Source organism: Exophiala oligosperma (assembly GCF_000835515.1).
Source record: "Exophiala oligosperma strain CBS 72588 unplaced genomic scaffold supercont1.9, whole genome shotgun sequence".
In the NCBI taxonomy this organism is placed as follows: Eukaryota; Fungi; Ascomycota; class Eurotiomycetes; order Chaetothyriales; family Herpotrichiellaceae; genus Exophiala; species Exophiala oligosperma.
In genome coordinates, this window is record NW_015622826.1 from 737,363 (window position 1) to 752,640 (window position 15,278).

At 51.6% G+C, this 15,278-nt stretch overlaps 7 protein-coding genes across 7 annotated transcripts; 2 read left to right on the forward strand and 5 right to left on the reverse strand.

Annotated features, from left to right (window-relative positions):
• Nucleotides 1-1,864: 1,864 nt before the first annotated feature.
• On the forward strand, nucleotides 1,865-5,487 carry PV06_08853 (uncharacterized protein). Its single transcript, XM_016410231.1, has 5 exons — nucleotides 1,865-2,228; nucleotides 2,288-2,711; nucleotides 2,774-3,114; nucleotides 3,174-3,737; nucleotides 3,825-5,487. Exons 1-5 carry the CDS (start codon nucleotides 2,047-2,049, stop codon nucleotides 4,018-4,020), a joined length of 1,707 nt encoding a protein of 568 aa, XP_016259253.1. The 5' UTR covers nucleotides 1,865-2,046; the 3' UTR covers nucleotides 4,021-5,487.
• Nucleotides 4,098-5,032, reverse strand: PV06_08854 (uncharacterized protein; the record flags this gene model as incomplete). Its single annotated transcript, XM_016410232.1, has 3 exons — nucleotides 4,098-4,247; nucleotides 4,305-4,933; nucleotides 4,993-5,032. 3 exons carry the CDS (start codon nucleotides 5,030-5,032, stop codon nucleotides 4,098-4,100), a joined length of 819 nt encoding a protein of 272 aa, XP_016259254.1.
• A 401-nt stretch (nucleotides 5,488-5,888) lies between the features above and the next one.
• On the reverse strand, nucleotides 5,889-8,328 carry PV06_08855 (uncharacterized protein; the record flags this gene model as incomplete). Its single annotated transcript, XM_016410233.1, has 4 exons — nucleotides 5,889-7,308; nucleotides 7,371-7,615; nucleotides 7,677-8,065; nucleotides 8,117-8,328. The coding sequence occupies 4 exons, from the start codon at nucleotides 8,326-8,328 to the stop codon at nucleotides 6,247-6,249; spliced, it is 1,908 nt and encodes a 635-aa protein (XP_016259255.1). The 3' UTR covers nucleotides 5,889-6,246.
• A 448-nt stretch (nucleotides 8,329-8,776) lies between these two features.
• On the reverse strand, nucleotides 8,777-9,499 carry PV06_08856 (uncharacterized protein; the record flags this gene model as incomplete). The annotated part of the gene is made up of 1 exon (XM_016410234.1): nucleotides 8,777-9,499. The coding sequence occupies one exon, from the start codon at nucleotides 9,497-9,499 to the stop codon at nucleotides 8,777-8,779; it is 723 nt and encodes a 240-aa protein (XP_016259256.1).
• A 269-nt stretch (nucleotides 9,500-9,768) lies between these two features.
• Nucleotides 9,769-10,857, reverse strand: PV06_08857 (uncharacterized protein; the record flags this gene model as incomplete). Its single annotated transcript, XM_016410235.1, has 1 exon — nucleotides 9,769-10,857. The coding sequence occupies one exon, from the start codon at nucleotides 10,855-10,857 to the stop codon at nucleotides 9,769-9,771; it is 1,089 nt and encodes a 362-aa protein (XP_016259257.1).
• Nucleotides 10,858-11,106: 249 nt separating this feature from the next.
• PV06_08858 (uncharacterized protein) lies at nucleotides 11,107-12,636 on the forward strand. Its single transcript, XM_016410236.1, has one exon. The coding sequence runs from the start codon at nucleotides 11,343-11,345 to the stop codon at nucleotides 12,285-12,287; it is 945 nt and encodes a 314-aa protein (XP_016259258.1). The 5' UTR covers nucleotides 11,107-11,342; the 3' UTR covers nucleotides 12,288-12,636.
• PV06_08859 (uncharacterized protein) lies at nucleotides 12,303-14,923 on the reverse strand. Its single transcript, XM_016410237.1, has one exon. The coding sequence runs from the start codon at nucleotides 14,462-14,464 to the stop codon at nucleotides 12,635-12,637; it is 1,830 nt and encodes a 609-aa protein (XP_016259259.1). The 5' UTR covers nucleotides 14,465-14,923; the 3' UTR covers nucleotides 12,303-12,634.
• Nucleotides 14,924-15,278: the final 355 nt, after the last annotated feature.

Sequence of the window (15,278 nt, forward strand, 5' to 3'; positions counted from 1 at the left end):
CACTGGCCATTTGATGATTTTGATGAAGAATGATGTGATGGGAACCTTCTGTCCCGAAAAGGTCACTCGCTGTTAGAGCAAATCACAAGACAGAGACTGACAAAATATCAATCGTGATGGGAGGAGAAACATCGAACTCGGCGAATTCGGCCGGTAAGTGTTTGTCAAACTCGTATTCTTTGGACTATAGTATACTTCCTGATACAGAGTACTATCCCAACTCTTCAAAGTACTTCATTGCTACGTCATGATCAATTCATGAGTGCTCACCTATATCGTTGTCTGTCTTACAACCTGCTTCACTGATGTTGCTGTATTGTCCTTTGATCAATTCGCAAGCATTCTCTTTGCAGTCTCCTCAAACGACTCTGGAGGTCGTCCAAGCAATCTTCCGAGCTCGCCATTGACGACTGAGGTTTCGCCATTGCGTATCGCTTCAAATACTGTCGTCCAGTCTCTCGCTACGGTGTTGCCCGGGCCATGAGATCCGAGCTTCTGCACTACCCTGGGATTTTGTGCATGTTCGTCCACAGAGACCCGTTCGATCGATGCGTCTCCTCCACCGAGCCTACCGAGAACCTTGACGGTCTCCTTCAAAGACCAATCCTTGGGGCCGGTGAGGATGATGATCTTGTTGATATACTGGGGATTGGTTGGGTCGTCGACATATTCCTTCACAAGTTTGGCCGTTCCTTCTCCCAGGTCCTTGATGCAAGCCCAAGCTATGCCAGGTCCGGTGCCGTCGTGAGGTAACTGAGCCTTGCTGTTGCTCGCTTTCGGATCGAAGAACGAGGTATACATCGGCCACGTCTCAGAGTATATTCCCTCTCGGATGACTGTGAATGTGAAGTTTCTCTTCCTTTCACGACCTGTCGATACCTCTCTCAACCAGGCCTCCGTCCGCACATGTGCCTGCATGACGTATGCTGCCGAGGTCGGTTAACCGTCCCCCCCAAACCCCAACGAGGTGTAGAAGACGTGCTCGATGCCCGGCGTACTTTCTAGAGCCGCTGTAATGGCTTTCTGATGGGCCTAGGTGACACAAGTCAGCGAGGAGATCTTCGAGATGAGCCACTCAACGACTCGGAGCTCATACCCGGAAGCGGTGCTCGATTTGAATGCTAGGGTATGAAATCAGCAGCAGATACGATATACCGTTGAAGGCATCCTTGAGTGTCTCGGGCGCATCGTAATCGGCCTTGCGGGTCTCGACGCCAGCTTTGATTAGATCTTCTGGAATCTTTTCCGGATGTCGAGAAATAAGAACAACCTGTTGTGGTGGAAGTAGATTGCACAGCGCAGATCTGGTAGCAGAACCTAGCCTACCAGAGGCGGGGAAGACAGCGACCTTTTTCATGTTGATGGTAACGAACTGTTATGACGAGTATCTTGTGTGAACGGATGTAGTTCTCGTAATAGACTAGATGCTATATACATCATGCCTTGGATAATTTGGTCCGGTGATTTCTAAGACTCCAACTGGCTCCGCTTCGGCAAATCTCTTTAGTATGTAGGTCTGGAGTGAAGTCATTGAGGTGGAGATCAATCGTGATCCCGTATGCTTTATTCTCACAACACTGCCAAACAACAACGACACAGACTCTCGTTGGATAATGGTACTGCTCTCATAGTATCTATATACCTAGCAGACTCACACCCGCCTCTATCTGCAGAAGCATGAGTAAGTGTCAGAGAGATATATCGGTGGTGGCAGTTGAGGAGAATCGAGATGCATCTATATCAATATCCACTCCACCGTAGTAATTGCACTTCTGGATTACATGCTCCATCGACACCAATGGTCCTATCGCTTTGTCACCACCCACCACCATCGTTACTCTTCTTGGGTCTCCCTTCCCGGTGGTGAGGAATGGTCAGCCATTATCTCAATAGCTCACGATGTGTATGTATCGAAGTCGATCTTCGGAACTAACTTCCACATATCCCTCCATTCCAACACGGGTTCACTCGACAGCTTATCAACCCCCGCGGCGTTATTGGTTTGATTGAATCTACAAAAACCTTCAAGTCTTCGATAGCCAGACAATGAGCAGCCCGACCATGGATGCCAGCATCCGCAATACTCAGCGTGCGCCGCTCTCATGCATAAGCTGTTACAAGAGGAAAGTCAAGTGCGATAAGAAAATCCCCTGTGGACAATGTATTCGACGCGGCGCAGTGTCAACCTGTCGTCGAGAACAGGTCAAGGTCAAAGGCCAGCTGATACAGTAAGCCTTTTGTTTCTTCTTCTTATGATCTCAGACGAGAGACCCTAACCGGCCACGAGGGTAAATGGCGATGTCGATTACTCCGGATCCACTTATCAGGACCTCGTTCTCGAGAACATGGCCCTGAAAGCACAAGTCCATGCGACGGCGTCTGGCGTGGCGCAATATCCTGCCACCGACGGCGACGACCTTTTCGTCCTCGATGAGATGACTGAGGCTCCATCGGTCCACCTGTTTGATCATATGACCTACAAGCATTCCCCTCGCACAGTGTCGTGTTGGGACGATGTTGTCTTTCCAACCAGAGAGCAAAGTGGTTATCTCATCCTCCAGGCTCGAGAAAGGATTGCGTGGATTCATTACGCCTTGCATCACCCGACATTTGAGCAGGAGCACGACTATTTCTGGAACCGAACAAGTACTCATGAAGATCGTCTGGCCTATGACCCTGCATGGCTAGCTATCTACTTTAGCACACTCAGTGTGAGTCGCGAGTTAAACCCTACAAAGAAAAAGAAAGATACGATCCGCACTAACCAACACAGGCCGTCCTAGTGTTTCTCCACGACGAGGACACCCCGTCCTCCCCCGCCTCGAGGTCTTTCGTACCATCACCGATGCGGAAGTGGTATGATACGGCAGTTTTCTTCCTGGAAAAGGCCGACTACCTACGTGTCCCCACGTTGATGACTGTACAGACGATAGCAATCCTAGGCATTGTGTTCAACAACGTCGGCGACTTTCACTTCCACCATAATCTATGGGGTGTTGCTGTACGAACGGCGCAGACGATCAAGATCAACAATGAACAGTATTTGGCTTCACGGCATCCAATAGAACGGGAGGTCTGCCGAAGGGTTTGGTGGACCCTGACCATCTGCGACTGGTTTATCTTTACCCTGTCTTTCCGAAAAAAAAAGAAAAACAAACTGACTAATATCCTAGGTTGCCACTGCCACAGAGAACTCCCACGCTTCTGGAACAAGATTTCAACGTCAATCTACCGGCCATTAAAGACGACGATGAGCTGGCTGGGGCCAAACTTCGCCCGGCCAGCCACCCTCGGAAAGTCCACTATCACATCGTCATGATCCGCATAGCCACGGTATATTACCGGTACCGACTCGCGTTGAGGCTGGGCCGGTGGACGAACTCGACGATTGTCGATCTGGTCACCAAGACGGACGACAGACTGGCTCAGATCATCGGCGAACTCCCAACCTGGCTCCAGAACGATGCTGGCACTGGCGGTGGCGCCCTTCCAGCAGCGGCGGCGCACCCGCGGCCCAAGTACCGAGACGTAGATTATCCTTGGATATCGGGGCAGAGGACGAAACTGAGCATGCTGTTGCATAACGTGAGGATCACCATCAACAAGTCTCTCCAGAACTTGTGGTTGGATCAAGGCTTGGTGTTTCAAAGGGTGCGCTCTATATGTCTTGACTCTTCGAACGCAATCATCTCTTTGGCTCTAGACGGTGGCGAACCTATCGAAAGGCTGAATTCTTGGTACGTGTGTGATACTACCTTTCTTTCTCCACACGGACTCTCTCCATTCGGGGGGTTCGGGGGCTAACTGATGCATTCAAAAATAAGGGCCGTCGTGGCGAATCTATTCTCTGCAGCAGTGACCATTGCCACTGAAGAACAACTCCAAGGCGGCAGTGTCAACGAGGACCCTTCTAGCCCTGTGCGGAGGTGCATGGCTTTCTTTGAGTCGGTCCAGGAGCACAATCAAGTGGCAGTTGCTGCTCTGGAAATGCTTCACGCCATAACCTCGAGATCTGGGTAAATGAACAAGCATCTTGACACCACTACCAGCATTCATCACCAAACTACGGGAACTAGCCGAATATAACAGTAGGCTCATCAGTAACTCTTCACACCTGCAAGCCGGAGCACGGTGTCTGTCTCGACGACATCGTTCACCGGCCTGACTCTCTTACAAGCATCCGGTTTGCCGAAGCGCAATTCGTCCACACTCGTGCCGTCAAAGATGTTCATGTTTGGCCAGTGCGTCTGAAGCAATGATCAGTGAATATGCTTTTCTGGTCCGACAGCAAAACGAATACTTACCGTTGGCTTGCGCTCATGAAAGAGCTGTGCCTTCAACTTGAGATCTTTTTCACTGGCGAACCGGGCAGGTGCGTAACAAGCGTCTTTTGTGTGCCAGCCAGTTAGCAAACGTCGACTGAGGATGTGTCTTGTTGGGGGAGGTGGGGGGCCAATCTTACAAACGATTGATCTGACCTGCTGACTTTCCGGCAGCCTGTTGTAGTGAATCGTCCGGGAATCCCAGATGATCAAGTCCCCTGGATCAGCGCAGACTTTGACGACCTCGCAACCGGCCTCCTTGAACCAGTCCACTTCCTCGGCGATAAAGGAGAAATAGTCCTCTGGACCCCACGTCCTCGGCTCTGGTGGCATGCCGTGTTTCTTGAAGTACTCTGCTATGAGGTTATGGGAGCCTCGGACCACGACCAGGCCCCCGTCCTGTGGTCCATTGGGAGCGAAGTTTATGATCCCCTGCGCACAGACTAGACCCTTGCGTTTCGGCGACTGGTCGATATGAGGCCACGGCTTCACGTCGGCACGCTCTGGTTGTGGCAGTGTGAAGTTCATCCCGTCAAAGGAGACGAGCAATTCGTCCGTACCCCAGAGTTTGGCAAAGGCGTCGAGGACTCCCGGTTCGCTGTGTGCGAGTACTTGTCAGTTTGGGGACGGAATCTGGAGCAGTTGAGGCCCCGGCCGCGGTGCAACTTACGTCCGAGCGTCCCAGACAAAGTCCTCGTGCGGAGTTCCATATTCGTGGTACATTCCTCCCCTGGGCACGCATGTGTTAGCTTCTCGAAGAGCAAAAGCAATGAAGGTTTTGTTCTGGGGGTTCTGTCGTTACTTCATGTTCCTAGGAAGATGTTCTGGTCCCCATGTCGATGGATTGTGCCTGTCAAACCCGTACGGAAACGTCTCCATCCACCGGTACATTCTTTCGACGTATGACGATGCCCTTTCAGGACTGATTACACCTTTGACAACAACAAATCCGTCTCGAAAGAGATCATCACGCCAATCACCATGATGAATGCTTGTGTCGACGACTGATGAGATTGGTTGTTCGATTTTGTGAGGCATTCTTGGATGACTTTTTGATGATGGTTAGTTTGATGAGATGGTTGGTGTTTCAATATATAGAGAGAGAGAGAGAGAGTTATATATATGTGTGTGTGTGTGTGTGTGTGTGTGTGTGTGTGTGTGTGTGTATGCTTATGGGTGCGGTGCTGTTATGTAGTATGATTTTGCCAGGGAGTAAGTATGCGGAGTGAGATCCAAAGAAAGGAAGAAAGGTCGATTCGAGTGCCACCCGGCTCCTTTTGACTGATACTTGTACGATCTAATTCATTTGCTTTACTTACCACCATTGACACGAACCGAACTGTGTCACATATGGGATACTAACCAACCAATGTCCAACGTCTATTCGATGAAAATACTCGGACGAGATCTTTTGATGACTTTGCTCTGAATGTGGTGGTGTGTGTGGATGATTCCTCGGCCGAGTTCGGGCGAGATATAGCCACCTATTCAAGGTTACGAATGAGGTTCAATACATTACCTCACGAATAACGAGGCATCATCATGTACATGCATGTATACTCCGTAGTTGGTGATTGAGTCATTTGGATCGTCATTAAACCAAACCAAAGCAACGATCCCTCACCAGTGCTGTTCTCTCACCCTATTAGTTGGTTTACTAGCTAGCTCCTCCCCCAGACTGTTTACTTCCCATCCAACAACCTTCAAGTCCCGGAGACGAGGATTTCCATCCCATTGTCCTCCTCAAAGCTCCCATCAAGACCCTCCTATCATATCCTGAGGTCTTCTTTTCCAATTTGAACCCGTCATGACGCAGAAGCACTGCTATCCTAGTGGCCCCATTTGCGTCTCCAATCAAGTTAAGCAAGAATCTTGGTATTGTTGTCGTAGTTTGTGGGTGTATGTTGTTTCTCTCCGACACAACTCACACGGGACCCGCGTCTGTACCAATACCAACAGGTGTAACGACCATCACTATCCTTCCTCGAATGATGTCCGCCGCACGCTCCCCGACCGCGTACGCCACACTCTGCAGATGAGCCCCCGGCACGACGGGGTACACACTCGTGTCGACGATCCTCAATCCTTTGGTGCCGTACACGTTGAGATCGGCGTCGACCACTCCACCCAGCCCGCGAGGCATCATCGCACACGTGCCGGAGTAGTGGTACTCTGTATTGATCCCTTGTCGTACAATCCCTTCCAATTCAGGTCTGGTCGCGTTCGCGGGGACTTGACCGTAAGACGGCTCTAGGGTTTGTACGGCGTCGGTGTCGAGGATGCGTTGATTGAATTCCATCGCCGCGAGCATGATCTCAAAGTCGAGCGGGTGGCAGAGCCAGTTTGGGTTTATCGCCGGATCTACGGTCGCGTCCTGACATGTGATGTGCGTGGTCCCTCTTGACAGTGGACGCATGAGAGCTATGTCGAGACCGCCAGAGTTGTCATTCAGGATTTCGTATGCTGGTGTCGATTCTGACATGAGATTCTGCAGGATCAAGGGGTACTGAGCTTGGTATCCTGCCTGGAGGAATGGTCTGTTGGTCTTGTTACTGGGAAGCACACGTGGCGACGAATAGTACCCTTGAGAATCTTGTGTGGCTGAGAGAATGAGGCTGCGGGCATACGTGTTGTTCGTGATCTGAGCCAGAGACGGAAACGCAATCGCCGTACTGGGCTTCGCTGTCCAAGGTCCAGTGTGAGAGGAAAAGTACTCTTGTGCGGACGTAGAGTTGAACGTGGAATTCGTGAGGAGCCATTGAGGGTTTGGATATGCCGGATTCTGATAAGGGTACGTCACCCTGAGAAGAGCGTGGTCTTGGAGGTTATTACCCACGCCGGCGAGATCCACCACGACAGAGATGTTGAGAGAAGACAACAGCTGGCCGTCGCCGACACCCGAGAGCTCGAGCACTTGTGGTGTATGGATGGCTCCCGCGGCCAGAATGACCTCACGGCGGGCCAAGAAACGGCGTCCATCGAGGGTCTGCTCGGCTCGGTTAGATGAGAACGGCACGGTACAAACTCACAGAACAACAATACACTTACCCTGACGCCAATGGCCTGTGGGACCACGCCACGCCTGAACAAGATGCGCCCTACTTGCGCATTGGTCAGGACGTGGTAGTTGGATCGGTTGGCGGCCTTGTCGTGGTACGCACGACGGGCGTCGGAGCGAGTCTGGCTGGCCGGGTCCATGGACGAGGGGAGGAAGTAGCTCCCAGCGGAGGTGCCCTCATTGGGATCGATGGGCGACGGAATCTCAAGAGTGTCGAGAGCAGCAAACCAATTGTCTTACCTGGCGGTCAGTACATCGGTCCGTTCAGCCAGGTCTTGAGAGCAGTAGTAACGTACCTGTTTGCGGCCAGTAAAAGGCCGGATAGCTAACCTGGACGGGCCCAGAGGAGCCGTGGACAGCCGGATCAAAAGTCACAGGCTGGCGGTTAACATCGGCGTAGGCACGCGGAGTGTACGTTTCGGATTTCGTAAAGTAGGGAAGCAGACTGTTCCAATCCCATCCTGGATTGCCGAGAGAAGCCCAGAGATTGAAATCCTCTTGATTGCCACGGTTCCAGATCATGCCATTGACGAGACTGCCTCCTCCAACACCTCTGCCCATGGGTAGGACGTGGGTACGATTGTCTAGCTGTGTTTGTGGGAGAGTCAAGAGATTGTAAACGTAAAAGTCTGGTGGTTGTTCGCCGATAAACGCTGGAATGTTGATCATATTCTCGCCATGATCCCTAGGAAAATCAGTTTTCAACAAGAATAAAGGCAAAGCCAGAGAGAAATACAGTGAGCCAGCCTCGATACAGAGGACAGAAATGCCAGGGTCTTCACTCAACCTTGTTGCCACGACCAAGCCAGAGATACCACATCCAACAACAACATAATCAAAGGTGCTCTGGGTATCATTCCACCAGATGTCGTGACGAGAAGGGTAAGGCAAACAGAATACAAAACTCGCAAGCACAAGTAGCAGCGTGAGAAATCGAGTGGATGTCATCTTGAAGAAAAGGATGAGAGGATGATGACTATCACTATCGGTAGAGCTTGCCAACGTACTGGTATTCTGCACAATCAAAGAGAACCTCGGGATGAAATCACAACGTAGAGGATATAGGGTCTGTTGACAACGCAAGAAGTATGCCGAGAGTCATAATATCGCCAGTGAATACGTGTAAGACACGCAGGACTGTTCTGAAGACGAACTAGAGAAGGTCTGGATCAAACGTTTGCAAGTCACTGCGCAAACAGGACCTAGCAACCGCAGCGGCAGTATGGCCTTGTGTTGTGTGAATTGGCTGGTTGTATGAACATATTGGCTGGATGATTGCTATACAGTGTATGGGCGATAGCGATTTTTGGCTGACATTTAACATTGTGTATTGATTCATTCTTCGTCAAGAGAGAATACAAGATTACCGAAAGGATCTGTGGCGGTTGAGTAGCGGCTAGACTAGATAGGCAAACTTGTTCGGAACCAGAGGCGCCATCACCGTGGTAGAATTCAAGTTATACATTGAGACTGTTTCGGCTGGGCTAGGAGGGCTGAATACCGCCTGTGCGTATGGAGCAAGCTCAAAAGATGGGATTTGTGGGTGCATGTGAGCGTCAGGACGTAAGGAGTGCAGAGGTCGCAAGAAAGGAGTTTGTGGTACATGATAGAACATTGGTCGATACCCTGGTACAATGCGATTGAAGGGTGTTGTGGAGTAGCTGATCTGTCGGCAAACATCATATGGCTGTATCGATGTAGAGAAGGTCTTTGTTGTCCAACTGGAACGTAGTGGAGGCAATTCATGCATCGTTTGCTGTACTTGGCTGGTGAAACTTGGTGGACTGAACTGGGTTTGCTGCAGACTTTCCATTCGCGATAGTATATTGTTGAGTGACTCCCCTGTAGAGTGTAACAATTTCATGCATCTTCCCAATTTCCCACGCAGACTCTTCCTGCTCTTCCTCAATGGTTTAAGGACTTCTGAAGTGGACTGCTCCGACAATGCTTTGGCAATCTTCGATTCAACATTCTGCAGTATCTTGTTGAGCTGTTTGCTGCGGTGTTGTTGGTCACCCAGAACCTGTTCCAGATAAAGGCGTTCCTGCTGCAACCATGAGTATTGAGACGCACAGAGTGTCGGCTTGGACAGTGAATGGAATACTTCCGAGGATGACATTCCCGAAGAGCTTTCCTATGTGTGAATGTTGTCCATGGTGGGATTCTGCAGGCTTTTGAGGGCAGTATCATGACCACTGTCATCCCAACTTCTTTGTGTGATAATTTCCTGACTGTCTAACTGAACAAACAAAGAGGGAGGCCGAATTGATCATAACGATCTGGTAGCTAAAGACAGGAACAAAGAAGCTCGGATCTCGTAGTTCGAAGAACATTTGGCCACCCACTGCAATGTGAGTCAACCACTGAAAGCCGTGGACAGTCTCAGAATCACACATTCCATCCACCATGCCTGGCAGGCTCGGCAAACCTCCATAGACCAGCATCTCTTGCGGCCTTTTGCACAACGCCAATTTCTTCTTTGCTGACGGGTCGATTGATTTCAGAATATCGCTTTTCATCCTTGTTGGTCTTGGGCCCTCGTTTCTCCCTGCCGACATGAGCGTCTGGGTAATACTGTTCCATGACATTGACAAAGACATCCTTTCCCAAGACTTCTGCCAGCCACTGCATGATTCGGACACCCTCTTCTTCCTTTCCAGGCATGACAAGATGTCTCACCAAAAGCCCCTTCTTTGCGATCCCGTCCCCGGTGAAACACAGATCCCCTACCTGTCTGTACATCTCTTGTATGCTCTCCCTGGCTGTATCGGCGTACGCATCGGCTTTGAGCAGTCTCTTGCTGGTCTCATTGTGCCACACCTTGAAGTCGGGTAGATAAATATCGACCAGGCCATCCATGAGTTCTAGGCTCTTGAGGCTGTCAAAGGCACTCGTGTTGTACACAATGGGCACCCGCAGCCCCATTTCCCGTGCGGCCAGGATGGCCAGGGCGACCTGAGGCACCACGTGCTCCGGAGTGACAAAGTTGATGTTGTGCACGTTGCCCACCTCTTGCAATTTGACCATCCATTCCGCCAGCTCTTCCGGCGTCAGGTCGAAGCCGACCTTTTGATGTGCGATGTCGTGGTTCTGACAGAAGACGCAGCGCAGGTTGCATCCGCTGAAGAACACCGAGCCGGAGCCATTGTGCCCTTGCAGGCAGGGTTCCTCTCCAAAGTGCGGTGCAATAGTCCCGACCTTGACCTTCTCTGCGCCAATCAGGCAATGGCCGGTGGTCTCGTATCTATTCACGTCGCAGAGGCGAGGACATAGGTTACAACGGCGGAGGTGTGCATAGGCCGCGGAACGTTTCCTGGCGGCATCGACCGAGGAGATGAGATGGTATCGAGGAATGTAGTCCTCCAGCAGAAACGGAGGAGCAAGATGGAGTTTCCGTCGGAGAGGAGGTATACTTGAAGGTAGCACGTTGCTCGGCTGCTGTAGGACGGTCGGCCTAGCGAGGATCGATCTGAACATGACGGACGTTGGGAAACATTTCAATCATTGTATTTTGGTCTCTTAAAGACTCGAGTCATCGACTTATTTTGTACGTAGGAAGAGTACCTAGTTATGGACGTTGAGAGACGGAGTTTTGTATCCAGAACAATCGAATAGATATGAATCCCAAACTCATCCATTGGCCGCGATGCACGTCATCAGCCCTGACTATTTTACTTACAAAACTGCGGACTTTTTGAAGCCGGGATCACATGCGCCCGAGGATCCCACCAACCTTTCTTACCGCCTTGTTGCTCATATAATCCTCCTGTGATACAACGACATGGCCTGGATGTGTCCTTGAGGCTGCTTGTACTTGTTCAAGCTGTTCCGTAGCTTCGCCTCCGTCCCAGTCACACCTGTTCACCGCCTCAGCCTACCTGGACGATCCTGTCTCTAGGCAGCACCACCACCTGCTCCCCTCCGTTCATAGGACGTCCTCCAGAAGAGAACCTGAACCCACGATGCGAGCAACAATTGCGATTCCCTGCATCGTCGCCCTCCTCCTCCGTGCATACACCCGCCGCTCCCTGACACCCTTGGGCCTGCTGTCAGCCGGGCTGAGCGCCTCTGTCCACGCCCTGCACCCATCCGCTCTCCCCTTCACACTCCTGGGCACTTTCTTCCTCCTCGGGACCCAGGCGACCAAGGTCAAACACGACATCAAAGCGACGCTGACCCAATCTTCGAGTGGGAGCTCGGGAGGAGAGGGTCCGCGAACGAGCGTCCAGGTCTTTGCCAACAGCGGGGCCGCGACACTACTGGTCCTCGTTCACATCTACCTCTATGGCCTGTCTCCGACCGCTACTGGCACCTGTTTCTCTTCCTCTTCTTCGATCGTTCCAGATCTGATACTACTGGGTATTATGTCAAACTACGCCGCCACGACGTCCGACACGCTCTCCTCCGAACTGGGGATCCTCTCCCGCAGCAAGCCCAGACTGTTAACGACCCTCCGCACCGTCCCGCCAGGCACGAACGGTGGTGTCTCGCTCGCGGGACTAGGGGCAGGCGTTGCCGGGTCCACGGCGATCGCACTGACGAGTCTGTTGTTCCTCACGTTCTGCAAAGACAGCTCGCTCACACGAACTGACACGTTCACGCTGGTCACCCTGCTCGGCACCGCAGGAACTTTGCTGGACTCACTGCTGGGAGCGATCCTGCAAGCATCGGTCGTCGATCGCAGGACGGGCAAAATCGTCGAGGCGCCTGGAGGTGGTAAGGTCTTGACGAAGCCGAGACCAGGTCCCAACTCGTACCAGGGAGACATGAAAGAGAAAGAAGGTCATGAAAGCAGGATGATCAATTCTGGCCATGACATTTTGGACAACAATCAAATTAATTTCCTGATGGCCGGCATCATGAGTGTCTCAGGCATGGTTGCGGGACAGTTCCTGATGAGGGCATAGCGTTGCCAGGCAGAGTGATTGCGATAGAGATCTTATTTTACTTATTATTCTATATTCAGATTCCAGTTATCTATCGTCAGACTGGGCTTTTGTCCAGTTTCAATTCCTCCGACCCAGCCTGCACAAAACAAAGCATCGTCCCAAGTCCAACTCGAGCCCCAATACCGTATCCAAGTTCATGTGCCGCATTATATAGCTGGGTATCATATCAAGTCGTACGGACGGCTGAAAATTGCCGCCAAAAAGAGTGTCCATTATCACCCGTTGCAAATCAAAAACATTTTGCCATCCACGCCAGTATCTCCTTGCTCCTCCAACACCATACATGCCAAAGTGAGAAAGTGAGATCAAACAAATAAACACAGCAATATGGCCAATGCATTCCAGCTGAAGATAATATCCAGAGGTTTGAACCTGGAAGACGCTGCACTATCAGCGCTTGCAGATTCGCTTGCCGCAGCGCCACGCGCCGAGGTGACTGATGGCTCGCTAGTTTGCACCGTTGGATGTGGAGCAGCAGTTGGCAGAATCGTCGTCGACTTCAATCCGATTCCACCAGGGCCAAAGGAAATACTGTCAGTCGCAACTGTCGTGGTAACTTGAGGCGCGTTTGAGCCGATGCGGTATGTCGTACCACTAAAGATTGCTTCACTCTCGTCCAAGGAGAACGTCAATCCTTCTGCGGTGACCACGACAAACGACGCTCCCCCAGGGACTATTGTTGTACTTGGGAGGCCTATACCTTCCGAGCCAATCGAGACCTTTGTTCCGTGCACAGAGATAGTTGTTGCTGGAGCGTTATCGCCGATCCGATATGTTGTCCCCGAAATAATGGCTACAGTTGGGCCGACTGTAATCGTCAGGTCTCCGATAGCAGTGGTGAATGTGGTTGTCGCAGGAGAGACTGTAGATGCATCGTGCTGTTGAACGGGTGTTAAGGTTATGGTAGCCGTCGGCGCAACGATGATGCTTGGCCGGACAGTAAAGTCGTCTCCCCCGGCGTGTACTACTGTTGACGAAGATCTGGGTACATCCACAGTTTGGGTTCCAATGATAACCCTAGATTCGGAAACCACAATGGGGATGTTGTCGACTGTGGTGGTGGTGGGTGCGAATGCTGGTCGTCCAGTAGGTAAGCGCGTTGCGAATGGTGAATAGATGATTGAAGCAATGATGTTGCCGATACCGGACCGCGTGGTTGACGGCACGACCAGTGTGCCCGGTGTTGGTCCAGCAGTATTGGTCAGGGATGGGAAGGTTGTCACTGTGCTCTTCGTTGGAGAGGCGCCAACTCCACCAGGCGAGAGAGGATTTGCATCATTACCGTTATGGTTTCCACTGCCGTTGTTTCCAGGATTGCCATCATTTTTACCCCCGCTAGCGTTTGCGTTGACAGAAGACGGTCCTGACGGTGGCCTCGAACTGGGAGGAGTAGGATGGAAGTTGATGTCCGGCGAACTGGTCGGAGGTGCCACCACTGTGACCGGTGTCTTCTTGGTAATGATAACTGTGCTGGTATAAGGAACGCTTGCGTAGACTGAAGAACCCGCTAGAGCCGTGGTTTCCGTTGGTTCTGGGGGAGCTGGCGCTGGTGGGCCTTTACTCAGACTGAGAAAAGGGAGATTACCAGATGATTTTGCAACGGCCGGAGGAGAAGAAGCAGCGAACGAGGCCGAAACAAAAGATGCGTCGGGAGCGACTGGGCCTGCACCGGGCATGATGGTCTGTTGGCAGTATGGCAGAGGAGTGATTAGGGTAGGAGTGTCAGTGATGGATACATTGCTAGCCGTGACAGTCACATCGAAGCCCTCTGTGACTGTGACATAGACTGTCGGTGGGACGGAGCCATAATACGTGATTGACCCGGTACATGATGGAGTGTCGTCCGTAGTATTGTTAGTCGTAGTCTCTGGTAGAGTGGTGGAGGTGTTGGTGTATATCCCTATGACCGTATGGGGCGTTGAGGTTATTGAGTGTGTGATAGCATCGTCCGAAGATGTTGGGAACGAAGGTGATTCTGTAGGAGAAGTGGTCGTGTTCTGATATAATATCGTCGAATTTGTGTAGCCAACAGTTCCTTTAGGTATGAACCTGAGCGGTGTCCTCGCATTCCCTCTGAAGTCCTCCGCATGGACCACGGCCACATAGAGTGAAACGAGGGACCAAAAGCGACGCATTCTGTCGCTTGTGAAAATTCACCCAACTCTTTTCTTATGTCTCGGAGCGAATGTTTGATTCTTCTTGTAACGAGTGAACGTGCAAAATGCGCACCTTGCCAGATGGCTCAATCCAGCATCACAACTATCCGCGAATAGGACTGTGCGCGACCACTTCCTCCTCTACTTCCTTCAACAATAGTTGCTCAAGAGTGCCTGCCACGGTGTTCCAAGCGAGAGGCGAAGCGCATAAAGAGGGTAGGGACAAGAGAGATCAGGGACGGGCAGGCTGCATGTCGCGAACGTGTCTATGTCGGCAAGGTCAAAGCGAGTGTGAGTGCGTGGTCGAGGTCGGGAAAGATACCAGCAAACCAGCGGAGAAGAGATGGCTGAGGATTCGCAGGCTATCGCAGACCTCACTACCTACTCGTACCCATCGGCGAAAGGATAGTGCCAGGATATCTCTGGCCGGGAAAGGACTAAGCAGGGGTTGAAGGATTTAGCAATAATTCGTGCACATTAGACTTGCTTGCAAACAGCATGATCAACACCCCACTAGGCGGCTTGGAGGGCGCCAGTGGTTCTCAGCCTTGGGATTGTCGGGTGGCTGACAGCTGCTGGTGATTCTAATTGTGGTGTGAACGGTGAGTGGAGGTACGGAGTATCCGTATTCCCATCAAATTGTACGGTACCTGGAAATAATGCTTCCCGGTCGATGGGCGAGAGATTGGCTCACCTGGTCCTCAAGGCCACTCATTTCGAGACACACGAACGCGTGCTTGATGTCCCCCGGCTGCGAGTACAATAGGGTGGATGCTATGCTTGCCGTCGAGCC

Coding starts and splice junctions, on each gene's coding strand:
- PV06_08853 (XM_016410231.1), top strand. CDS start 2,047: ATGAGCAGCCCGACCATGGATGCCAGCATCCGCAATACTCAGCGTGCG. Junction 2,712..2,773: donor TCTACTTTAGCACACTCAGT/GTGAGTCGCGAG, acceptor TAACCAACACAG/GCCGTCCTAGTGTTTCTCCA. Junction 3,738..3,824: donor ATCGAAAGGCTGAATTCTTG/GTACGTGTGTGA, acceptor TTCAAAAATAAG/GGCCGTCGTGGCGAATCTAT.
- PV06_08858 (XM_016410236.1), top strand. CDS start 11,343: ATGCGAGCAACAATTGCGATTCCCTGCATCGTCGCCCTCCTCCTCCGT.
- PV06_08859 (XM_016410237.1), bottom strand. CDS start 14,464: ATGCGTCGCTTTTGGTCCCTCGTTTCACTCTATGTGGCCGTGGTCCAT.